Source organism: Sprattus sprattus, assembly GCF_963457725.1.
Source record: "Sprattus sprattus genome assembly, chromosome: 20".
Classification (NCBI taxonomy): domain Eukaryota; kingdom Metazoa; phylum Chordata; class Actinopteri; order Clupeiformes; family Clupeidae; genus Sprattus; species Sprattus sprattus.
The window spans coordinates 20,905,765-20,932,501 of record NC_137918.1 but is presented as its reverse complement, the minus strand read 5'-3'; the positions used below and the strand labels follow the sequence as shown (position 1 = coordinate 20,932,501).

Genomic DNA, 26,737 nt, shown 5'->3' with positions numbered 1-26,737 from the left:
CATTAACATTACATTGCATTTCACTACAAAAGCAACAAGCTTTTTAAGGGGTCAGGACAAGATCTAGTCTGAAGAAGAGCAGCTATATAGTCCAGATCCTCTGAGATTAGGGTCTAGGGGGAAAGGACTTGAAGAGGGGGGCCATGTGAGAGGGTACTGGGGGTACTAGGCCTCTGATGGTCTCCTAAGGAAAACAGAATACATGGAGGCCTAGGGCTCTCTTCAGGGTGGAGAGGTCTGATGTGCTGTGAGTGCTGGCAGCTCTAACCCAGGTCAGCTCTGCTCCTGCTGGGCTCTGAGGCTGGGGCGGCCTGCGTCTCGTTGGGGTGTCCCACCTCCCGGTGGTGCTCTCCTCCTCCTCCTCCTCCTCCTCCTCCTCCTCTCCCCGGAGGCCTGGGCTCTGCCACAGACAGCAGCAGGGGCCTCTGGGTGTGGTACTTGAGCCGGTACATGTCCGTCATGCAGTTATCCACCGAGAAATACGTGGTCAGCGTGACCCCCGTCCCCCCCTGAGGTCCGCCACTGCCTCCTCCGCCGCCGCCGCCGCTGCTGCGTTCCGAGCCGCGGCCCCTCTCCTCCCCCTCCCCCGCACCTCCATCGCTGCGCTCCGGGTCCGAGCCTGACTTGGAGCTGACGTCTGAGGAGGGCGTGTGGGAGCCGCTGGGCTCCGCCCTCCGGTGGGAGGCGGAGGCGGGGGCGCTGCGGGTCAGAGGTCGCGGGCTCGTCTGAGAGGGCTCCTGCAGCAGACGCGGCCGGAACGGGGGTACGCGCCCCCCCTCCCCTTGGCGCGCCGCAGTTGCAGCATGCTTGGCGCGGGTGGGGGGTGTCGCCAGCGGAGACTCCTGCCGGGGGGACGGGAGCTGGGTGGCGGGGGGCGCGTAGGGGGGCCGGGGGGAGTCGGCCAGAGCGGTCTCACTGGTGCTAGAGCGGTAGGCGCTGTCCTCCTGCTCGGAGAGCTGATTGGTCAGTTCGTCCGAGCTGTTGCACTCGGAACTGCTCACTTTACCCAGGTGTCTAGTAGGTGGCGGGCTGTCCGAACGGTGGCCCCGGAGGGACAAATCCTCCGGTTCGTGTCTAGAGTTAGAGGGCATGGGATCCCGTTCTGAGGTGCCACCTTTCTTTGAGCTGCTGGAGGAATATCTGAGCTTCCTTCTGCAAGGAACGAAGACAGAAGTAAACAAGTTAGAGTAGAGCACCATCCTCTTCAAGGAAACAACTGCACAGCATCCTTACGTAGACTACAGTAACTTTGACATAACTTCTATGAATTATTGATTTAATATTATGTTGTGGAATTGATAGGCTTCCAAAGTCCCATGCATTACCTGGAACTGGGACTGCATTTCACCAGATGATCTGAATTCTTTCCCTGAGATTTCAGCAGATGTTTACCTGTGAGAGGTCAAATTAAACACAATGTAATGAAAGATAGAAGTAAGAGCAGAACTAAGAACAAAGATTACTAAATGCCGTCATTTCACGAGACCTTGTAACTAGCTGTGCTCTCAAACTCAGTTACTGCATCATCCATCTCAGATTTTCATTTGCGATGATGATACAGCCTCCATTTTGAAATGCAGCACTTGATAGTGTCTGTTATTGTCGTTTTAGCATGTGGCCACTGGGGGGCAGTAGAGGGGTGGAGACAGGATAGCCAGGCCCAGGAGGAGGGAGGGAGGGAGAGGCAGCCACCCAGCCCAGTTCACCAGGAGGCTGCCTGCTTGCATGCTAAATTCCACCACTTTATAAATAGAAAAGTTATTTTCCCTTTCCTGTTGACCTACAGGTCCAGACAGGAATAAAAGCTGTGAGAGATGATCAGACACATTATCTTCTGGGTTGTCAATGGGCCTGGAGAATGTTGGCAGCTCTACATTTTAGACTAAAGTGAAACATTTTAAGACAAAGCAGAGAAATAGCTTAAGGTAACATGAGGTGTATCCAAAGTGATATGCTTCATCTGTAGAAATATCTCTGTGATTGGATAAACCTCACCTGATGAGACTTCCAGTGTCTCCCTCACAACGCAATTCCTGCGAACCTGACTATCTCTGGTGCTTACTTCTTAGAAACGGCAGTTGACTTTTAAATAGTAAATGCAGATTAGACAGCGGAGCTAGTTGGGCTTTGTAGCATGGCCAGCTCACCGCCCTCAGAAATCACCACAGACATGACAGAGGTCTGTTTCCCAGCGGCACCATTGCTTCCTGCTCGCTGGAACATAATCTTCTACTACTGAGTAAGGGGATAAAATGGCATACAGGGACTTGTAATCAGCTTTTTGCTTTTTGAAACCCTTTTGCTCTAAAAAAAAAAAAAAAAAAACTTGGGTCAAAACATTCTGTAGTTTTCAGCCCCAGCAGTTATTCACTTATTTTACAAAGAGACGAAAATAAAATAAAAATACAAATCTAAGTCTGCAAAAAGCATGTCATTTGAAATTCTCCATCACCCACAGACTAAATTCAATATATCAGATTTCATTTGAATTTTTTAGAGAAGCCTGTGGGCAGTTCACCAGCTATTTGTAATGCTCTAAGATGTCTATCCTCTCAAGGCCCTCATTAACACCTACTAACGAGCCGCTAGCCCAGGTTAAACCTGCTTTAAATCTCCATCTCGTAACAATGTTTTCAAACAGTTACTGGAAACACCTGACCCATGGAGACCTCCGCATGTCTGAGGCCAAGTAATTAAGCCCCCCCCCCCCCCCCCCCCCCCCCTCCCTCCTGCAATGTTCTAGCAGCTTCCATAAAGATGTCAGTCAGGTTTCTCATAAACACAAACAGGACGAGTCCTGGGACTCACAGCACGCTTCAGATTCCCTGCATCTACCACTGTGACTCAGACTGATGGAGCACTTACTATGGTAGAGTGGAGAACTAGTGGGGTCACTTACTATGGTAGAGTAGAGAACGAGTGGGGTCACTTACTATGGTAGAGTGGAGAACTAGTGGGGTCACTTACTATTAGTAGAGTGGAGAACTAGTGGGGTCACTTACTATGGTAGAGTAGAGAACGAGAGGGGTCACTTACTATGGTAGAGTGGAGAACGAGAGGGGTCGCTTACTATGGTAGAGTAGAGAACTAGTGGGGTCACTTACTATGGTAGAGTGGAGAACGAGAGGGGTCGCTTATGTACAGTGGAGAACGAGAGGGGTCACTTACTATGGTAGAGTGGAGAACTAGTGGGGTCACTTACTATGGTAGAGTGGAGAACCAGAGGGGTCACTTACTATGGTAGAGTGGAGAACTAGTGGGGTCACTTACTATGGTAGAGTGGAGAACGAGAGGGGTCGCTTATGTACAGTGGAGAACGAGAGGGGTCACTTACTATGGTAGAGTGGAGAACTAGTGGGGTCACTTACTATGGTAGAGTGGAGAACTAGTGGGGTCACTTACTATGGTAGAGTGGAGAACGAGAGGGGTCGCTTATGTACAGTGGAGAACGAGAGGGGTCACTTACTATGGTAGAGTGGAGAACTAGAGGGGTCGCTTACTATGGTAGAGTGGAGAACTAGTGGGGTCGCTTACTATGGTAGAGTGGATAACAGCAGGGGTCACTTACTATGGTAGAGTGGAGAACGAGTGGGGTCACTTACTATTAGTAGAGTGGAGAATTAGTGGGGTCACTTACTATGGTAGAGTGGAGAACGAGTGGGGTCATTCTTCACCTCGGCTCTGTTGTGACCCCTAGGACAAACAAACAAGTAGGCAGTTTCTCAGTAAACTGATGCATTTGTGTCCATGATTAATCCTCTGAATTTAAAGATATCCTTTACCAATAGTGCAATCATTTAAACCTCATGGCCATTGATCTCAGTGTATTTGGGCAATGCCCAGTGCTGTTCTCTTCAACAGGAGACGAGGATGCCACCATGCCCACCCCAGCGACTGGAGTGCCTACCTGAGCGGAGGCGTCGTGTCCTGGGCCAGCTTCAGCTCCTTGCCAGCCAAGTTCTCCACGACGGGCGAGTCTGGGTTGGTGGAGCCGCTGCTGAGCCGGTCACTGCTCTCGTAGCCCGACTCCGTGCGCTGGATGGTCCAGTTGTCGGCACGCAGGGGCGCGTTGGTGCCCCCCTTGGAGCGCGGCGCGGCACCGCGCTGCTGTGAGTCCTGGGAGCTGCGGCTCTCGCTGTCGTGGCGGCCCTCGTCCTCGTAGATGGTCATCAGGCCCTTCTGCTTGCGCTCGGGCAGTGGCGCCCTCTGCTGGCCCAGGGAGCGGGTGCACCGTGGGCTGCCCTGCTGCCGCCGCTCCAGCTCACTGAACACGGTGTCCACGTTCAGGACCTCTCGTACCGGGCGCCAGGACGGAGCACGCGGCTTCCCCCCTCCTCCTCCTCCTCCTCCTCCTCCTCCACCACCACCACCAGCGCTGCCACCGCCACCTCCTGCCCGCTCCTGCTGCGGGTCCGTCTCGCGGGTCTCCTGCCGCCGAGTGGCACCGCTGGGGGCAGTGGGGAGGGAGTGAGGGCGGGACTCCTGGGGTGAGCGCTGGGGATGGAGGGAGGAGCGGTCCTGCCGCACGGAGCCCCGGCCTTGAGACGAACGCATCCGCTGGTCCTGGTGAGACCGCAGGCCGTTCTCTGGGGGTGACGTGGCCCTAGGATATGTCATATCTGACAGGAGACAAAAAAAAAGTCTTCATTTAAGGTACTTAAACTGTGCAATCGACAAAAAGTGCAACTATAATAACTTTGGCATCCATATCACCGTAAATACTAACATCTCCCTAAACACCACCATTTTTTTCCGAAATATGCGACCCTCCCTGAAAGCTCCAATCTGACAAAAAAAGTTTTACCTGTTTTGTGTTGTTGTCCCATTCTGTTGTAACTGCCACAGTTCCAATACATCATATCGGTGTACATGTCCATAACCGAGGTAAGCTTTCTGCATAGTGAATAAGCCGAGACGGACATGCTGTTCGCTGTGCACCACTGCACTGGCAGGTCCTACAGTAAATGGGGCTAACCCTTGCAAAGTGCAGCAGCACAAGACAACATTGTAAAGGGTTAGAGAAGAAGTCCTGCTCCACTCCATGGGTCTATTTCTGCCTCGTGCCCGCTCTGCCCTGCTCTGCTTCGGAGGCAGATGGTGCTCTTGGCTCCTGGAGACGTGCCAGCGCTGGAGCACATTTCCTGACTACCACCACCAGTCGCCCTTACTCTGCCCTTCTGTTAAAGCCAGTGCCCTCTTTTTCCCTTAAAACGCAAAATAAAAGGATAAAATGAAATTGTGACGCATCCAGAATCGCCCACTCGCATGAGAGAGTATAAGCCACCAGTGCAACATCGAGGGCATTTAAGAGAACGATGAGGGCAACATCGAGGGCATTTAGGGAACGAAAATGGTTTTGTTAAGGAGAATGCCAAAGCTCACATAAAACGGTACTGTTTTGGCTGAGGACACATTAGCCTAAATATTCAACTGTACCGCTTTGTAATTCTATGAGGGATGCACTTGTGTAGGTATTAATGGGGGTTGCAATAATGTCTAAAGATATTTCATGATGTGAAAAAGTTCTGCATGAAGAGTGTTACAAAATGGGATGTTGAGAAAACAATGGTTCTATGGATTAGGAGTCAAAACAGTGAACATAATTTCCATGGCCCAAACCGGATGAGGATGCCTTTTATCTTCTGCCCATGGGCATAACATAACAAAGACATTTTCATTTGGAGAGGAACGCCAAGAAATGTGTGTGTGTGTTTACAAACATTCTGTAAGCTGAAGAGTCGCCCCTGGTCAAACATGAGCTGTACAAGCCATCCCGTTGTTTTTATTTTAGGCTCTTAACACGTAGAAACTTGGTACCCACATATGAAGATGAGTCGAAAATTCAAAACAAAACAAAAATAGCAAAGAGGCAGAACCTTTTTTTTCCCTAAATTTTTCTAAATCCGATTATTTTAAGCAGAGATGGTAATGGTACTGTAGATGCATTCATTCATTCATTAATCCTGTTTTTACCACAGATCAACACAACTTAACAGTATCACTCTTCCGCGTATTCCACAAGCAAGTGAACATTTTCCATTTAGCAAAATGATACTTTGTGCCAGTGTTCAAAAAGAGATTAAAGCCAGCCTGACAATGATCATAAAAAAAGAAAATGACAGTCTCCTAACGCTAGAATTACCGTCTCAAAACGTTAGAATTTGAGGCTTCGTTGAATAAGGTACCGTAAAGTCAAAGCCCAACAAATCAAACTTCCAATATGCTTAAGCTCTACCTAGATTAGCCCCTTATTCAGAATGTATTGAACATTGTCTCTCCAGACAGTGGGACTTAGCGACCTAAGAAACACTCAAAAACAATATGACTGCCTGACATTTAGTCATTTAGCAGACGCTTTTATCCAAAGCAACTTACAAGGATGTACAGTATACACATTTTTTTCAGGGAATCGAAATAGCAACCTTCTGATTATTAAACGACTTCTCTACCTCCTGTACCACTGTCACCCCTGAATCAATGTGAACACAGCCATACATAATCAATAGAGTCTGGCAGCAGACTGGTTGGAAGTTTGGCAGTACCTCGGTGCTGCAAAGAGTCTGGTCTACGATGGGCCCTCTCGCTCTCCTTCTTTGGCAGCTCCCCTCCTCGCTGGACACCCTCCCTGGAAGACTCACGGAATCGGTTTGGACTACCAGGAGCAGCTTTGACTACAGCATGCAAAAGGAGGGCAAAATAAGGAAACATCAGTACCATGAGAAAAGTAATTTCTGAAGCATGTACATTGATATAGAACTGTGGTTAAATGCAGGATTAAACGCCAACACAATATTTTGGACAGTTTATTGTATTCTGGTGAATCCATCCCATAAAGTGTTTTACATCATACCAAATGGTTATATAAAACACAATAAATTAGCCATTTAACCGTAGGATTTTTTTTGTGAGAGCATAGCACTTGATTTTTCATTTAATAATCTGAATAGCAAAAATGTATGCTGCAAATATGGATTAGCTGGTTGGAGTTGTCAGTGTTACATACATAGTCTTTCATGTCACTTACGTCTACTGTAGCCTGAGTTAGGTGCTGTCTGCTGTGAGGACTTATGGGAGCTCTGTCCAGTGCGCAGAGGAGCGCTGTCCCTCGCTCCGTCAAGCTTCTTTGACCCCGAATGAGGACCGTCCGGCACTGTGGAACAACACACACACACCAGCAACACATTTCAAGTATATAAGTCATCAAATATGACCTCAGCCTGAAAAGAACATTCAGTGACTTTTTTTTTTACATTGGCTACCCTGACTTGAGTCATCAGTGTTGTGTTGTGTTGTGTTGTGTTCTAAAATCTGTTAAGTCAGTGGGCTGCTGTGGTGTGTGTAGCGTGTGTGTTGTGTTCTTAAATCTGTTAAGTCAGTGGGCTGCTGTGGTGTGTGTTGTGTTCTAAAATCTGTTAAGTCAGTGGGCTGCTGTGGTGTGTGTGGCGTGTGTGTTGTGTTCTGAAATCTGTTAAGTCAGTGGGCTGCTGTGGTGTGTGTGGCGTGTGTGTTGTGTTCTGAAATCTGTTAAGTCAGTGGGCTGTTGTGGTGTGTGTTGTGTGTGTGTTGTGTTCTGAAATCTGTTAGGTCAGTGGGCTGCTGTGGTGTGTGTGGCGTGTGTGTTGTGTTCTGAAATCTGTTAAGTCAGTGGGCTGCTGTGGTGTGTGTGGCGTGTGTGTTGTGTTCTGAAATCTGTTAAGTCAGTGGGCTGCTGTCGTGTGTGTTGTGTTCTGAAATCTGTTAAGTCAGTGGGCTGCTGTGGTGTGTGTGGCGTGTGTGTTGTGTTCTGAAATCTGTTAAGTCAGTGGGCTGCTGTCGTGTGTGTTGTGTTCTGAAATCTGTTAAGTCAGTGGGCTGCTGTCGTGTCGTGTCGTGTGCTGTGCTGAGTTATATAGGGCAGCTGCGACGCGTGCTGGCCCAGATGCTGAGCAGCGCGGGGCCAGGCCGTGCTCTGGGAACCGGAGGGGGATTAGGCCCAGAGATGAAAGGGAAAATGATTGTGTGGCATTATCCATCGGGGAAAATGATCTGTAGTAATCCAATCCAGGGCACTCCTCTCCAAACAGCACACTACTGAGAGGTGTGTCCCTAACACACTCTTGGCTTCCTTAACAGACTTCAGAGTGGAGAGCACATAGGTGAAACTCGGAATGCTTACATCAGCAATTTTCCCCGAAACCGTATTAGAGTGACACAATGATTACGGCCAAATGACTGCTTGAAAAGAGCAGACGTTTGCATTTTCTAGCACTGGACAGTGGACTGTAGCCAGAACCCAACTTCATTGATAGCAAAAAGGAGTGTTTATTACTAAATGATAGTCCTGATATGATTTGTGAGCATTTTTCTTGCATTGATTCAATCTTTAAAAGGTGCATCAAATATGCATCTTTGTCAGAGCAGGCACCTCAGCATGGTGCTACCATTCCTTCTTGAGAGGGCACTTAAGGACGGCGAGAGGGTTGAAAATTCCATAAAATGTTGGCATCCAACACACCCATTACAGTACTTCCAAATGGCCAACTTTATTCTCAGCAAAAGCACTGCCAAGTGAGCGCAAAAGCACTTTACGGAAAGAAAAAAAAAGCACAGTGCTCAGCAAAGCATGACTAACAAACTGGCAGCCACTTCAAACCACAGCAGGCACTTCAGGAGAGCACTGAGCTCTCTAAGCCCCTGTGTGCTCATTTAAAGGCAAGTTCACCACCAAGACTAAGCACAGGTTCAATGCAAGTGGAGCCACCATTGCAAAATTGCAAAAAACTGTGAATGTAGAAATACTGCCGGCACTACTTACAGAGATTCATGTGGTAATAATAACTGAGTCCCATTCCACTAGAGGTTTGCGTATAAGAGACTTGAGGAAAAGTATCCATGGAAATCCATGAGCTTGAGCAAAACTGAGTGGAAATCGAGTCGAAACTGAGCGGAAGATAAACATGTAGGTAATGTCCGGCGTCAGACAGCCCAACAGCCCGCACTCAGGGATTACAGCACAGTTAAAGACACGGACAGAGAGAGAGAGAGAGAGAGAGAGTGGGGGATAGAGCAGGGGAGAGAGAGAGAGATTGGGGGATAGAGCAGGGGAGAGAGAGAGAGATTGGGGGATAGAGCAGGGGAGAGAGAGAGAGAGAGATAGGGGGATAGAGCAGGGGAGAGAGAGAGAGATTGGGGGATAGAGCAGGAGAGAGAGAGAGAGAGAGAGAGAGTGGGGGATAGAGCAGGAGAGAGAGAGAGAGAGAGTGGGGGATAGAGCAGGGGAGAGAGAGAGAGATTGGGGGATAGAGCAGGGGAGAGAGAGAGAGAGAGAGAGAGTGGGGGATAGAGCAGGAGAGAGAGAGAGAGAGAGTGGGGGATAGAGCAGGGGAGAGAGAGAGAGAGTGGGGGATAGAGCAGGAGAGAGAGAGAGAGAGAGAGAGTGGGGGATAGAGCAGGGGAGAGAGTGTGAGAGGAAGAGAAAAAAGAGAAAAGGAGAAAGAGAGGAGTGTGGGCGTAGGCGGTAATCTCCACGCGACAGCAGAGTGTGTGTCTGTCCTCATCCGACTTCAGGTCTGTGTGTGTGTGTGGACCGACCCGGCAGGCTCTGGAGCTCTCCAACTCGGACTGAGGGATTTGGACCCAAAGCCAGAGTGTTTGTAACATACAGATTTGCGCTCTGACAACAGCAGACTTTTTTTATGCTTTTATATAACAGTTCTGCCACTCCGCCGAGTGATGTGATGTGGCGCCTTTGTGCCATTCCTGGCACACTATATCTGGAAGGCCTTTATAGTTCCAGAGAAACGTGGATTTAAGCAAGGTCAGAGTTTAAACAAGTGAATTGTGGATATTAATAAAAATGGTACCTGGTGCGATTAAAATAGCTACTTCCATTGCGACGGGGTTTTTTAAAAGTATTTTTGGCACACAGGGATGAAAGGAGGTGGATTCTGTGACTGTCTACCTCTCTCGCCTCAAGTCTTTGCCTGAGTTGTGATATTTATAGAAACCGGCGAAGGGAATTTCAGAACAATCACCGTGGTGCACTAATTTTAATCATGTCACTTCAAAATCACTGACATTAAAGATGAACACTGTCTGTTTTTTTGGCTGCACTTTTAAAAGTAACTTGGACTTCCAGCAGAAGTAACCTCACCTGAAACGTCCCCGTTGATGGGAGACTTAAAGCGGGACCACATGGTGGTCTGTCTGGGGGCATCCTCGTTAGAGATGGCACTCCCATCTGGCTTGGCATAGAACAGCAGGAGAGGCTGGAAGTGGCCCCGCATGCATTTGGAGGCTACATCTTTCCACTTCGACCCAATCTGAAGGAAGAAGGCATCTTAGGAATGCTTACATGCAGAACACAACATAATGACAGCCAAAGGACGGATATCCTTGTTATTTTCCCAACTGGGCTTTGGTATAGTACATCAAATCATCCGTGTGGGATCTCTGTTATTGATGGCAGGATTCATCCCCTTTAAATCCTCTACCAGCAAAAATATCACAAAACCTGATCCCACCATTCTTCTCATATATAAGCATAAACATAAAACAGTTCTTCTATTGAACCCAAACCATGTGTTTTAGGTTCTTTATCAAAGAATAACGTACCAATATTTAATGTTTAAAATATTAAAATGTAATTGGCATTTTGAATGCTAATAGAACAACGCAAAAAAGCAAATATAATATCTGGTATAGAGGCATTTAAATAATTCAACTCGTCTTTGGAAAAACAAACCTCTTTTACTGTAGCATCATCGAAAAAAACCCATTTGGAAGACTTGCTGTGATAGGCAAAGGCGGAGTAGTGGCGACTGGAGTAGCAGATCATTCCCACCAGGTGAAGGTCACACCTCTTTGCATTCTCATCAGTGACCCGGTAGAAGAGCTGAGCCAAAGAGACACGGGGTGTATGAGGAACAAGACAAAAACACAGACACAGTGTCCTCTATGGAGTGATAATGTATAGAACGCAGGTCATTGTCGGGAAAATAAGCCCCGACAATGACCGGCGTTCTATACATTATCCCGCTTATTATACGGCTAAAACTAAAAAAAATACTTAACACAGTGTGTCTTTTTACAATGTATTTGTTTTTGTTATTATACGTAGTGTTAAAAAGCAGAGAAATAGTTCGCCAAAGACGTTGAACTTCAAAGACAGTTGAACATTCTTTAGAACACAGCTGCTCAACCGTCCGCTGAAACTCCCTTGATAAGTTACCGTACTACTTGCGGAGTGCTACGAAAGATGTGAATCAGAGGCAAAAAGGCCACTTTCCTTGACAGCGGTCATTAACTGCATAGCAACGGTCAGTTATCGGAAAATAGTTGACCGCAGAACGTTGGGAAGCCCCATTCAAGTGAATGGAGCATTCTACAGCATTAAGAAGAGCCGTGTAATAAGGAGTGATATGTATACATTGCAGTCGGTTTATTTTTACACTATAACTTTTATGGCATAACTCCATTAAAAGTACTTCCTCCATAAAGCCATTTATAATACCAACCATTCACTGACAGCAAAACAGCACTCATCCAAATCACAGTCTGTTGTTGTGCATGACTTCTGTCCTGTGTGAGACTGGTGTACGGTGTGTGGCTAGTGGGCCAGATGGTGCCCCTTACCCCCGAGAGGTTTAGATGTGGACCCAGTGACCTGATGACATCTTCGGTGAGGTCAGACTGCTCGGCATCCCACACAAACCCGATGGTGACTATTTCAGGGCAGTTCATGAGCACCCGGCGAATCTTTATACTTTGGCCACAGTTGCTCTGCGCAAAAAGAGGAAATACCCGCCGTCAGTCATCTGGACGATTTATCCACACCCAGATACATACTAAAGAGCTACTTAAAGCAGGGTGATCTGTTTGCCGTCATGTCCCTACTCCCCACAAAATACTGATTTTGCACACAGCCCCATGGGTGCATAATTGATAGGAAGATCATGTGCTGGTTAGTTAGCTGATTCTAAGGTAGTTACTCTGTCTGTTTCTTCCCTAATATCAAAGACAGAGGCAGTCACCCAGACTCGTCAGCACCAAAAAAGATATTTCTATATTGATAATATATTCATAGCCACCTAAAGCAGAAATAAGCAGAATTAAGTAAAGGTTTCGAATTCTTCTCACTGGCAGTGCATTAAAGCGAGCAGTCTGGAGATTCTGTTTAAATTCTAAAAGATTAGATAAAAGATGCTTGTTAATGTTTTTGTGCATTTTATACTGTACAACTGTCTCTGTTTCAGTTCTTTTAACTGTCAACTGTCCACATTTTCCCTGCATGAAATTCCTTAAACCAGATGCACAGAATGCAGACACATACGTACTGGTGAACTTTGTCTTTCACCTAAATCCTAATAAGATATATGCTCTTAAAATACTTCAAAAATAGTATTAAATGAATTATTCATTTTATATCTGATCCAATTCAAACATAATCAAACTTGTGCCTCCTGAAGAGGTCATGGCAGGACAAATGACAACGGTAGCAGATACAAACATGCACGCATTTGAAAGCAATCTATTCAAACTTTCAACATTTTTAACAATGTATGCACTATACGTTGTCCATGGCTTCAGCGGCCTCCAACACTGGTGCAGTTTAAGTACTGTGGGGTGATGTTCATCAGGTGCCAGTAGCCTGAGAGAGCACCAGCGGATTGGCTTATCATGCTACTTATAACCCCCAACACCACAGGCTGCTACACCTTCCACTCTCCTTCAGCACAATGTCAAGGCACACTCCAGACCAACCAATATCACCACACCAGTGATGGCTTTTACAGCAGTCAAGTATAAACTCTAATATGACATGCTGACTTTTCCTTCTACAACAAAAAGTGTCATGTAAGCAACCCTGCTGAAGTATGCCACAGGCAACTTTAACTGGTGACTAACAACATTGTTGCGTCAGCTTTAGTCACTGCCTGACTGACCACTTTGGTCTCCAGAAATGCCAAACCGCAGATTGCGCACTCCTGACACAAAAGTTCTTCAGGCCTCAATTAATTCAAGCAGCCAGTTCCACACAGATATGAAACAAGCCGAGAGTATTTGACACGTCCTCACTCACAGGACAGTTTCGGAGGTCACCCATAGTGTTCGCGGCCTGCAAGAGTTCCCCAAACATGTCTGCTCTCAGTCGGTCACTCTTCTCCAGGATTTTCTCCACCTGTTGGCTGAGAGCAACAGAAATATCACAAGAGGTTATGGGCTTGTAATGCCCACATGCATACCTTAAATAACCTCTGTGAGTAAGTGTAAATGCGGCTTAAAAGGTCCAGTAAATGACTGCTTTAGCATAACAACATTCCTTCATTAGCAGGGGGAAAAAAATACTGGAGTAGGAAGAGCGTTCTGACAGCAATTTATGCAAATTCCCAGCTGAAAGCAGGCCCACTTACCAGAGTGCTGTTGTGGAGACATAATGCACCAACTCTGTGAAAGGAAGGGGGTCGGAAGAGGCGCCACAGCTTCGACACACAAACTGGGGATGACAACAATCGCACAGATGTTTGACAGTGAGTCAGGCGGAGTCGGAGAGCTGTTTCTAAAAACACTCTGTGCCTTTATAAGACTCTTATCCTTAACGGGTGATTATAAAGAAATGACACGTGAAGGTGTCAAAGCAGGAAGCAGGATTCAAGTGAACAGCTTATGAATACTGAATGAATGAGAGCATCTGTGGCACCTGTTCGTACAACGTCATAGCAAACTTCTGATGCGTGATGCAGGATTTGGAGGTGCAGACCTCAGAAGCGGTGTTTGCCACAATGTGCAGATGGATTCGCTCAAGAATGTTTTCCTGTAACCACAAAAAAACGAATTTCTCATGAAAATACAATCGTTACTGTTACTTTTACAATGTTTTCATTCTGTCCAACACTAGTTTTAGTGTTAGTTCCCCATCCAGAGGATATGTGAGTTTTGGAGCTGGCGTCTCACAAATCACTATAACCCAGGATTGAACAAAACGGTGAGGAGTCACTACAGCTTTACATGCACCTCAAGATTGTTCTGCTGTGACTTTGCCGACACTCATCATAGGAAGACACCCACTCACTGTCCTGACCTCTCCCCCGTCCCCTGCCCACCCCTCCCCTGGCCACCCCTGCCCTCCCCTGCCCTCCCCTGGCCACCCCTGCCCTCCCCTGCCCTGCCCAGAGCTTTGAAAGTAAACACTGCAATGAGGTCACCGCAGCCCCGGAAACTCACAAAGCACTCGGCGGCATCATCCATCAGGCCAAGCTGAAAGCGCTGCTCGTCCTTAAACGTCTCTGCCAGGGCATGGCGCAGCGTATCCGACGGCAACGCCCGCTCACGACTCTGCTGGAACTGACTGAAAATACTCTGTGGGAACAGACAAGGGCCATTAAAAACACTGTGAGCAGATAGTACACTAATTGAGCATCAATTAAGTAAGCAAAAAAGAAGTACACCACTATCCCCCCCGGAGCTGCACCTAGCCTCCTATGTTCCACCAACAAGGTATCCTTTAACTCTTATACTAACTTTGTAGGAAAGAGCGAGTTTTAACAACAAGTAAACAATTAGTATAGTGGCATTAAAGCACTCACCTTAAGAGCACAGAAAATGCAGGCATCACCTAGACAGAAATGCCCCGATAGCTGCCTCAGACTTCTCCTAAAGATGTCCAGTTGCCATAAGACCTGTACAGAACAACCATTGGACCACAATCACTTTCCTCTGGTGGTCAATCTCTTGGTGATGAGTACATTTATGAACTGAACTATTTGATTACTTTGAAACAACAGAAATACCATACTTAGGTACATGCATGCGTTATCCTGTCCATTAAATGTAACAGTACTGAATGGATCAAACAACAATATTACCAAACTAACCCTGAGCAACCTTGTGAGCAACAAATAGTGTGAGCACGAAAACTAACCATGTTGCAAAACAGCACTGATTCATTACAGCTACTTTCTTTTTTATCTACTAAAATCTCAAATAACATTGAATATCACTTCTTGCAACATTTCCCTTTTCACGACCACACAGCCCATTTTTTCGTTTTACTGGATTTATGGCAGTAATGGATATTAACTTTTATCCTTGAGTAAAGGTTGCATACTGATTTTAACAATACCTCCACCCATATATTTGAATGGTTCATCAGTCCATTCACAAGCAAATGTAAACATATAGATGATAAATAAGAGCAAAGATGTGATTAAGTGGGACAGACCTGTACAGCACTGTTGAGGAAACAGCTGTTCTGGCCCGGCTCATTCAGTAGGCCCTTGGTGAGGGCCAGGGAGAGCATGCTGCCAGGCTGGTACGTCTTCCCCAGACTGCCACCCTGCTTCTTGAAGAGTTTCACCCATGCCATTGGGTTTGTACCCCGCACCCCTCGAGGAATGAGTCACAGGAAGGAGTTACAGCGAAAGGTACTGGTTGGCCTGGCCGTGGTCCATGGGCAGCATGAGTGTCCACACCCTTGGGCCCAGTGGATGAGGGAAACTCAACAAAAACTGGTCCGGAAAGATCCAGAAGAAGTCCTTAAACGTGCATAATATGTTTTACATGAGCATGCATATGTGTTACATGAAGTTTCACAGAGGTAAAGGAAGAAAACAGAACGGCAAAGAGCAGCAAGCATCACTGTGGGCAGGTGAGAGTCCCCATGGAAGTCCTACAGAGTAGGTGCCATTCCGCCCCAGACTGAGTGGCTTTGCACTATCATTCCAGAAGCTTCCATTTTGATCACCATCCCCCCTCTCCACTGCCCGAGGAGGAAGATCTGTGTGGAAAGGCTATGCAGAGTCCGTGCTACAGTTGGGCGGCTGCAAGATAGATCCATTTCAATTCTTTAGTCTGTCCTGGAGATCAATGGAGGTCCTTCCCAGGACCACCCATAAAGGAGCTTGAGAGTGGGGCACTTAACTATCTGATAACAAGGAAAGCCTGTGAGGAAGAAATGAGAAAGAGGTAAATGAAGAGAAATCAAGAGTTATGGCACAGAAGGTCACCTTAAACTAGTGAAAGGTCTGTGACAGCATTCCTTTGTGCATATAGGTCAACATTACAAGTTCTTTGTGTGTAAGATACAATAAGTTCTTTCTTGTTCTCTGTCTTTGTGGGTCATGCAAAAGTGAAGGTTCACAAGGTCAGAGTAATAAAAGACACACAGTAAGTCCCTTAATAGGATAGGATATTCCAGATGAAACATTCATAAAAAGATATACAAACAGTAAACATTAGAACAATGAAAATCTTTTGTTCAAAACCCACCAGATGTTTATTTATTACAAACTGCCACAAACTAACTCAAAGTTCTCCTACAAATACTTCTGATCCCTAGTAATTCGTCTTTACAAGGTGCAGTATCTGGTTCAACCATTGCATCAGGTTCCGCTTGGAATTACAGGGTTTACCTCAATGTTAATTAGCGATTAAGGGTCATGAGGAGATATATGATACAAGAGTGTTCATCCTCTGTCCTTGAAGTTGTCTTATGGTGTTGTTTTAACTCCCTTAAGAGTTTAATATGAGTAGCTTTGTATTTGTGTCTTAATTGTTTTGTTTTTTAGAATGGTGCATGAAACGTGTCTGGCATTTAGCCAAGAACATACAGAGCTATTTTGTGCAAGGCATCGCTATCTCTCTATAAGAAACCACCTTTGCATACAACATCCACGGTCTGGCCATACAGAGAGAAAATTATGTTATGGTGCAACCACACTACAACAAAAAAACAGTAAAACAAACAAACCTGCGATTACCATACAGAATATCAAAAGTGTCCAGAAACACCTGAGATAAATAATGAGTATTAACACTAAGGCTGTGTGAGCGTTTACATCTTTGATTCAGATTTAAAATTTGACAAAAATGTTCTTTTGTGTCTCTTCCAGTCTCTTCTAGTTCAGAACTAATGCAAAACTGGAGGCAGTTGTTCATTCATTTACTTTCTGCTAGACTAGATCCCGACTAGACCAATGTAATATTTTCTAGGTAGTGGAAAACTACCATATCTATCAGAGCTTCCCCTCCAACAGTAAGTCAGCGCCCCTCCATTGTGCCATCCTGACGTTTCTACTGAGTTTGACACAGCCAGTGTGTTGGGTATGACATTTTTGATTGCCTTTTGTTTCATAGGATTAGTTTGTGTTCGTTAGGGGCCAAACAGCGAAGCTGTGTAAGGCACTAGGGATGTTCCCAAATCCACCAATGGGCCCCTTTTCTTTATCCGCCACTGGGACAATTATGCAATAAACACAGAAATATGACTGTGCATCCTATAGTTGTATTTATTGTGACATCAGAGATGAATGCCAAACATGACCAAAGGAATAACAAAAAGGAAGACAACTACTGTATTTGTTTTGCTAAAAATACTGCCTCAGTTTCAGGCTATATACATGCTTTTCTAAGCGTTTGACTATGTGTAATAAAATGTTATTGGCGATATGATAATGGCACATATTGTGGATAAAATACACTGGAATCTGTAATTTATTACAAGCTAGCTGAGTTGCAAGGTTGCAAACGTCCAAGGCTTATTTGGCGTGAGATTGACGAAGACTGATTAAACTTTTTGGTGTGAGAAAAATTCATTTGGATAATAGCCTGAGACAGGACTGAGGTCGATGACTTTGGGTATCTGGATAAACTACAAATCTTTGTGAGACAGGCATGACACTGATAAGATAACAGCGTACATCGCATCCTTTCATAAACAACATTGGAAGGGATGTTTTTGATGAAGTGAGTCAACAACTTTTCCTAACACAGTCAAACATCAAGCAAGCGCAACACAAGACATAGCAAGACAGCTAATACGTATTACTGACTAGTCCAACAACTCCAGTCCGGCATCTGATCTTGATTTTTCTGTTCCTTGTGTTTACTTCCTTGTTTAACCATGCGCTCCTTTGTTTACATCCTGTATTCCATGTGCTTCAGTCATCCCTAGTGCCTCTTCACGCCCCCTCATTACTGCCTAATGTCTTATTTTGTGTGACATAAACACTGAACACTGGTTTTGTTCAGTTCTTTGTCTGTTTCACTGCTCCTGTTCATTTGTGATTAAAGATTAATTATTGTGTTTAATCTCGTTTAAGCATTGTGTATTTGGGTCCTGTGAAGTGAAGTGTTACAATTATGCTCAATTTAACGTGACTTGTGGTATAAACTATGCCCACTTCCAGCCTTCTCTCCGATTACAGATACAAATACTGATCATTTGATCGGTTGAACAGATACAGATATCTCTGTACACCTCTGTTCAAAATGCCATCTCTGTACACCTCTGTTCAAAATGCCCTCTCTGTACTTCTCTTTTCAAAATGCCATCTCTTTACACCACTCTTCAAAATGCCATCTCTTTACACCTCTGTTCAAATGGCCATCTCTGTACACCTCTGATAGGCCCCCATTGTGTTTCTACCTTTTCTTATTCATCTTTATTTTCTTCTCCTGGCTAGTGTGTCTATTGCAGCCCCTATACCAGTATGGTAAGTTTTGAAATGTGGCATACTGATTGGGGACAGTCCCCTGATTCTTTTCACACAGCTTCATATCTGAGCCTCAATCATTGTAGTGCCACCAATGGGTCAAAGTAGGAGGTGTGTTTTGTAACTTGAACCATTTGCCCGATTTTCAAGAATGAGATACAGCTGGTTCCTTGGATCAACCAGAGTTCAAGGGGTCCTACAAAATCTGCCATATTGGATTTTACACAATACTATGGTATGGTCGGTATAGTATATGGTATAAAAGGTCTTCACAGTTCATATATTTGTCAAATCATCACCTACATTGGAATACATGTTCTTCAGGCCAGGCCATCGTGCAGATTTTTGATTTTCAAAAGCGTTTGTCACAACCATTCGAAACTGACGTTGAAGACACCAAACAGGAAGTGAGGTCATATCTCAGTGTGACGGACCGAACCTCGGGTTCAAAATGTGGGTCCGGCCCAAAAAGCTCAGAGACAGAGTGATGCCATCTCTGTATAATATATATTGTTTTAATCATTTCTCAAAAATATCCAGGAAACCTGCTAGGCCTCTCAATACGAAGAAGACAATCATCAGCAGACTCACTGAACATATAACCCACTAAGCTTCTATATGAGCAGAGGACAGTCATCAGCAGTCTCACTGAACATATAACCTGCTAAGCCCCTATATGAGCAGAGGCCAATCATCAGCAATACTAAAAACCTGCTACACCTCTCATGTAGAGCACAATAATCACCAGAACCAAGGTCTACATAGACGCACATAGCACTGTACCTGACAAGACAAGAACGCTAAACTTTTCCCTAGACAGAACAATCAACATTATAAGAGGTGGCCAGCACCATTTCTAAAAAGGGGGTAAAAAAAAAATCAAACAACACACAGATAACGAGACAGACCCTGAAACATAAACATAGAAATTATCTGTATGCTGAATAACAAAGAAATAACTATGTAATTAAATAATCAGATTTACAGGTTTGTAAAACCCCAACACCTTATCGTAGTGATTTGGCCCACACCATTTTCTCATCCCTACTGCCATAACAGGGAATGTGTGTGTGTGTGTGTGTGTGTGTGTGTGTGTGTGTGTGTGTGTGTGTGTGTGTGTGAATACATTAGCCATAACAGGGAATCAGCAGTCAAATGAAACTGGGAACCAAAATACATTTTCAGGTCTGACCAGCTAGCTGAGGCCACAACCTCTAGCCTGCTGGCCCCCTCATCGCCGTTCGCAGCGCTATTTATAAATGGTTTCTTTTTCATGAAAAATAAAAAATAAAACAGCTGTCAAGAGTACATTTCATCACCAGGGTGTAAAAATAAATATTGCCTCTACGTATGTATGTCTTAATGTGACAATGAAGTGTTCCATGGATTTGCTAATTTCATTACAAGGCATACACCAGGTCATTTCTGTGTTAAAACATCAACAATTGTAATCAATTTGTCTAGGAATTAGTTAGCAGGGAGCTGCGGTCATGAATCTATGAACCTGATGTCGATAATTCTACACAGTAGAGGATGAACAGAGGTCTCACTACAATACCAAATTCCATGTCATCACACAAACAACCCATTACTAATCAGTTCAGCTGTATGTTTTTAGGAATTGATTTATTTCTGTTATCTTGTAAATGTTTTTCCTCACAACAGGTTTCTTATGATGCATTCAATCTCTGTTCAGTTTAATGTATGGAGTTAAAACCCATGGTACCAATTCCAAGGTAATGGAATGGATCCAAACAAATTGGCACAAATCCTTGCCATCGTTTGCATACACAAACGCACTGCATGCATATTTGGAGACCTGTCACATAATCAGTACGTACAATGTGTCCGTCACATAATTAGCACAATGTGTCTGTCACATAATTAGCACAATGTGTCTGTCACATAATCAGTACAATGTGTACATACACTGTTTGTTGTTCAGGTAAAGTAATCCTCTTTCCATAAGTGAAAGAAAGAGAGTGGCGGTATCTTAGCCTGCAATCAGACTAATTGTAAGAAGGGACCCTGGGCTAGTCTCTCAAGAGAAAAACACAAGCACTGTAAGTGGGTTAATAGGTTAGTGTCCGCTAAAACCGCTAATCTTTCAAGCCGTTCAGCTCCATAGACATGGCTGCCGACTTAGCTAATGAAACAAGTGCAGGTCTGTTGCAGAGCAGCCGCATGGCAGATCAGAGCTGCAGCTGCTGCGGTAAATGTGTAATTGATTAATTGTTTGAGTGACATCAGAATGTGTTTGGCAGTTTTCCTAGACCAGGTTTTTAAGCCGAATACTGACTGGGCTAATGAGAAGCTTGAGAACAACAAGAATGTTCAACTTCAACCGAAGATAAATATTTTGCAAATGAGTGAATCTAGTTTTGAAGATTGCCCAAAATGAAATATTTTCTGCCACTTCCGGCAAATCAGTGACTGCAATAATAATAATTATAATAACAATAATAATAGTAGAAGTAGCAGTAGTAGTAGTAATTGTTGTAGTTGTAGTTGTAGTAGCCGTAGCAGTAGCAGTAGGAGTAGTTCTAACCTACCTAAGTGGTGGACATTGCTTCAACCTGTCCATCACAGTTAAGATTCATGATCACATATCCCGGACATGTTCTAATGCTCAAATTATCAATATTATTATCATTTAGTGGTAGCAGGAGGATTAGTTGTAGCACTGACTATGGACATATCCTCATGTAGTTGTAATCATCTTATCTACCTCTATAACTATTCACTACTTAGTGCTATGTGGATAGTAGGGGTGTGAATTGCCACAAAGGCGCTGATACAATATTTGGGCAACAATACGATATTATTGAGATTCTTTGCATTTTACAATATCACAAATATTGGCATTCGATTCTGTGATATATATTGCGATGTATTCCTCCCATATATTGTGTTTCTTATACTGGGAGTCTCTGCAGCCGTCTTGGCACAATACTTTTAGATTGCTGCTTCATGTGCCTAGGTGGCATAGTGCTAGTCAGTTGTTTGTTTCTAAGCACGTACCAACTTGTGAGGCGCTCTTGAGAAAACTGATGTATGGTTTCATGTGTCGACTGGACAAGTCTGAGAACTGCATAGTAGAGGCTCTGGTCAACCCTCTAAAGAGCTGTTATCGCTTTACCTCAAACTTAAGACGACATTGGCACAAATGTCTTCATACTTTTTAATGCACTGTATTATGTGTGTTGTATCTTTTTGTTTTTCTTTATTTCTATTTTTATTTATTTATTATAATTGTATGTCTGTTACTTTATATGGAACTTGGTGTCTGAAATAAAGAAATAATAATAAAAATAATAATAATACATTTCTTTTCCCTTTCCAATTCACGCTGTGGCAACAGAAGAACAAGTATGTGCCTTCTTGTGGACTTCTGAAACAATGTCATCAGAATAGATGAACGTACCAAAATGAAATGTAAGTCATAATATGAACTAGATAAATATTGTGATACTTGCCGCTGCTATAGCCATACTACACTCCCACCTCTAATGCATACACATTCCCCTCTGTGTTTCTGCTTCTTCCCCATTCTCTCCTTGCATCTCTTCCCCACTCTCTCCTTGCATCTCTTCCCCACTCTCTCCTAGTTTCTCTTCCCCACTCTCTCCTAGTTTCTCTTCCCCACTCTCTCCTTGTTTCCGTTCCCCACTCTCTCCTTGCATCTCTTCCCCACTCTCTCCTAGTTTCTCTTCCCCACTCTCTCCTTGCATCTCTTCCCCACTGTCTCCTTTTTTCTCCCCCCCACTCTCTACTAGTTTCTCTTCCTCACTCTCTCCTTGCATCTCTTCCCCACTCTCTCCTTGCATCTCTTCCCCACTCTCTCCTTTTTTCTCCCCCCCACTCTCTACTAGTTTCTCTTCCTCACTCTCTCCTTGCCTCTCTTCCCCACTCTCTCCTTTTTTCTCCCCCCCACTCTCTCCTAGTTTCTCTTCCCCACTCTCTCCTTGAATCTCTTCCCCACTCTCTCCTTGTTTCCGTTCCACAATCTCTCCTTGTTTCTCTTCCTTGTTTCTCTTCCCCACTCTCTCCCTGTTTCTCTTCCCCACTCTCTCCTTGCATCTCTTCCCCACTCTCTCCTAGTTTCTCTTCCCCACTCTCTCCTTGTTTCCGTTCGCCACTCTCTCCTAGTTTCTCTTCCCCACTCTCTCCTTGAATCTCTTCCCCACTCTCTCCTTGTTTCCGTTCCACACTCTCTCCTTGTATCTCTTCCTTGTTTCTCTTCCCCACTCTCTCCCTGTTTCTCTTCCCCACTCTCTCCTTGCATCTCTTCCCCACTCTCTCCTTTTTTCTCCCCCCACTCTCTCCTAGTTTCTCTTCCCCACTCTCTCCTAGTTTCTCTTCCCCACTCTCTCCTAGTTTCTCTTCCCCACTCTCTCCTAGTTTCTCTTCCCCACTCTCTCCTTGTTTCTCTTCCCCACTCTCTCCTAGTTTCTCTTCCCCACTCTCTCCTTGCATCTCTTCCCCACTCTCTCCTTGCATCTCTTCCCCACTCTCTCCTTTTTTCTCCCCCCACTCTCTCCTAGTTTCTCTTCCCCACTCTCTCCTAGTTTCTCTTCCCCACTCTCTCCTAGTTTCTCTTCCCCACTCTCTCCTAGTTTCTCTTCCCCACTCTCTTCTTGTTTCTCTTCCCCACTCTCTCCCCCATTCTCTCATTCTCTCCTAGTTTCTCTTCCCCACTCTCTCCTTTTTTCTCTCCCCCACTCTCTACTAGTTTCTTCTTCCCCACTCTCTCTTTGTTTTTCTTTCTCACTCTCTCCTAGTTTCTTCTTCTCCACAGGTTGTCTCTTCTTTCTAGCTTCCCTTTTCATAGTTAAAATCACGTATTACTGTTTAGCTGTTCTTTGTGACTCTAAGGTGTTCATCATCTCTGGTCTGGCCCTGGCTGAAGGCTAAACTGTTTTTGCTTTTGCTTCTGAGACATGGAATATGGGATGATCACACTGAGATCAGAGCCAGCTGGTTAACCAAACTATACTTAGAGAGGTAGCATAGGTCAGCTTTAAATTCATGCTATTTTCACCCGGATTGCCATGGTTGCGACACGTAGATGTTCTATTCTGCACTTTATGTAGGATGCAGAGAGAGGTATTTAGCTTCTTCCCACATAGGCCTACTCTGTGCACACATCCCCAGACAGTCACAGCAATCATATCTGAACAGTGGAAATGGATGATCTGCATGGAAACAACACAATAAAAGTTGAGAGCATGTTGGAATCACATGGCTAAAGACTGAGGCCAAGGAAAGAGCAGAACCCCAGATGTCTAGCTGATTGATTTAAGAAAGTCACCTTCACAACTTTAAACATTATTTATGCTTTTGTTGGAATTGTAGAAGTTGTATGCTCACTCAGTTCAACTCTATGCTGACAAAAAGGTTATGCAAGTACAGCAATATATATACAGCAATATATATATATACATATGTATGTACTTGAATAACCCTTTTGTCAGCCTAGATTATATATATATATAATCAGTTTATGGCATTACTTTCCAATAGATTACAAATATTACAACATTGTTGCAAATGTAATACAGCTCTTAAAGTTGAAGGGCAGTTGGTAACACATTACAATACTTGGTAATACACTAATAAATAAAACACATAATATAATATACTGTTTTGTATCTCAGACAACACACTATAAATAACAGATTTAGTTTAAAAGTATAGTATAGTTTAATAGTATACTTTCAGTTAAAGTGTTCGGACAATATTTGACACTGAGTTATTTGCATTGGCCACATATGCTATTTTATGCCATGTGAAAGAGATATCTGTATGTTTCAACATTGTTCAACAAAATAAAAAATAAAAATTAAACGGTCATGAAGAAAGATATGAGCAAATTAGTGATCAAGACTTATACAAGATACAAGACGTTGTCAGAATAAATAAGCTGTGGCAGTTTAGTAAGTAGCCTGTTGTTCTTCACGTGTCAACACAGGAAAACATATTTGATCAATTATCAGCAACTACAAGCTACTGCAATTAATGCAGAAGCATGGGCCTGTCACAGCAAGATGCGAGTTAACCTATCTGTGTAGGATAGATCGGAATTAGGTATGTTTTGTTTAGATCATGAAGTGTAACGTAGCCTATAAGGTCGTAAGACACTGAGCACGATTGCAGAAACGCTACACATACAAGTTTAAATATTTCAGAGTGGAGGACCTACAAGCAGCTGCATCCACTAATACATCCGTAGACTACATTGTTTTTCAGACCCAGAACGACACTTTGCTATATACTAACCTACTCCATAATCGCTATAACAATCACTACTTGTTCGTAGGTGTACTGGTTTGTCATGTAAAACAGTGATGTAGCAAACAGCATTTATGCGGTATGCTTTGTGTTACACCTGTTAGGACGCATGCGTGGTACAGTACGAATAGGGACCTCTATATTTACCGCAACTCACAGCAATAGCGTACAGGGCTGCAATGTTTTCAAAGCCACACAGAAAACATAGCGCCTGTATCAAAAGGAAAACAACAGAAACACGTGTGAACACTCACCTTTTCGTGGATAAATGGGCTGTTATATCCGTTAGTTTTCCAACTGTCACCGGTACCTTTCTCGATCTTAACTTCTCCTGACGCTTCAAAAATGTGATAAGTGAAACACTAATACGTCCATATGGTTACCACGTGGTTCCTTAGCAAATATACAGCATAGATTAAGGATATTTTAGAAACAGAACTAAAACATAATAAAAATGGATCAAAAAATTCAACCCGGTTGCTCCGTAATTGTCATCCTTGTTCAGCTATCCCAGACTTGGACGGGGTAGCATTGCCGTAGTCTCGCCAGTGCAGTCGTAGGCATTTCCTCCGGGAAGCTATACCAATGAATGATTTGCGCTGCTAGAGAGTCGGCTGGGGATTAGTGATGGTTTGAGAGTTTAAGGGTCAAACTCCGCCCCCAGTGTACAGCCTGTGAAAACCTCTTGGTACAGCGGTGTCATGCGTGTCGTTTATTTACTTCATAACGCCATTCCAGTAGCCCATTCACAAGGAGGTTAAATGTCGACAGTGGAAATATCAGCTGTTTGGCAATATTAAATCCCAGTCGTATGAAAGCGAAGTGGAGCACAAGAGAAGACAGCTTGATGTTTCATAATCATGCGCCATAATAATGCTTAGCACGTGCATTTGATTTGATGCAGTCTATTTGCCCCTATTGCAGGGGATAACTGTACGACATTGAATTCTTCGTAAGATCCACCTTATGAAAAATAAGTATTCTGTGTTATGCGTTCTGGATGAACACCGAAATTCCGCAATCCTAGCGCGGTTTGTTCTACTGTGAGACAAAGCCACCTATCGGGATGAGTGTCATATCAAACGCATAGACTGCGGTAGAGCCTACGCTATTTGGCTATGTTTAAATTGAGACCAGCAACCTCGTTTTCATCTGCACTGATGTCATCACATGGCCAACCTTTTAAAAGTACAGCTAAGCGTGTCGTCTGATGACCGTAGGATAACCTTTCATAATGGGACAGTTGTTACCAAATGGTTCTAGATTTATTATATTATTTCAAGGAGAGGCCTAAATATGTATTGGTAGATCCTGATCTTGAGTAGGCTATCTGTTTTACTCTAGGGAATGCCTTGTCCAACTTTTTTTTGTAATCGTGGTATAGAAACGAGAAGTTGGCTACAGTAATACCATTTTGATACAATGTAGACTACTTTTCAACGGAAATAACGTGTTTGCTACATGCAATCTAAAGGTTGCCATATTTTAGTACCGGAAACACCTGGGTTCTTTTCAGATATGCCCACATCCATTTTAGCATTTATTATGACATTTGGGAGGAATAATGTTATCTTTTTTCAATTGACATTAAGTACATGTGGTTTATAGGGGGTATGCTATAGTGCTAGAGAGTATCAAAACTTAGTTTTGATCAGTTTAATACAGAGGAAGAATTGACTGAAAAGGGTTGTGTTTGATGTTAAAGATACTTTAAAAACTGCACCAACTTGTTACAAGTCCTTATTTCAGTTTTATTCTGGGGAAAATAAATGTAGCCTACATGAAGGTCAATAAAGAATTGGTTTCATGTCAAATGTATGTATGTAAAACTTTATTGCTCACAGCACAACTTCCTCCACTTACATTACAACTCAGCCATGAGCAGGTTTTCCTGACCAGAAAGAAAAAAACGGTGGGAAGGCACATGAGCCTAAGTAACTGGGTCCAATTTCAGCTGTACCGTGCACCTTATTGTA

The 26,737-nt window shown here is 44.1% G+C and overlaps 1 protein-coding gene across 1 annotated transcript; it reads right to left on the bottom strand.

The window, feature by feature from the left end:
- Positions 1-383: 383 nt before the first annotated feature.
- Positions 384-25,317, bottom strand: usp53b (ubiquitin specific peptidase 53b; the record flags this gene model as incomplete). The annotated part of the gene is made up of 16 exons (XM_080859237.1): positions 25,016-25,317; positions 15,200-15,918; positions 14,565-14,657; positions 14,203-14,337; positions 13,679-13,792; positions 13,392-13,474; positions 13,061-13,166; positions 11,614-11,760; positions 10,724-10,873; positions 10,133-10,301; positions 7,025-7,150; positions 6,543-6,671; positions 3,908-4,619; positions 3,638-3,693; positions 1,326-1,392; positions 384-1,152 (listed from the first exon to the last, which is right to left on the bottom strand). Coding segments are annotated over exons 2-16 (3,000 nt in total), but the record flags the coding sequence as incomplete, so codon positions are not given.
- Between the last annotated feature and the right edge of the window lie 1,420 nt (positions 25,318-26,737).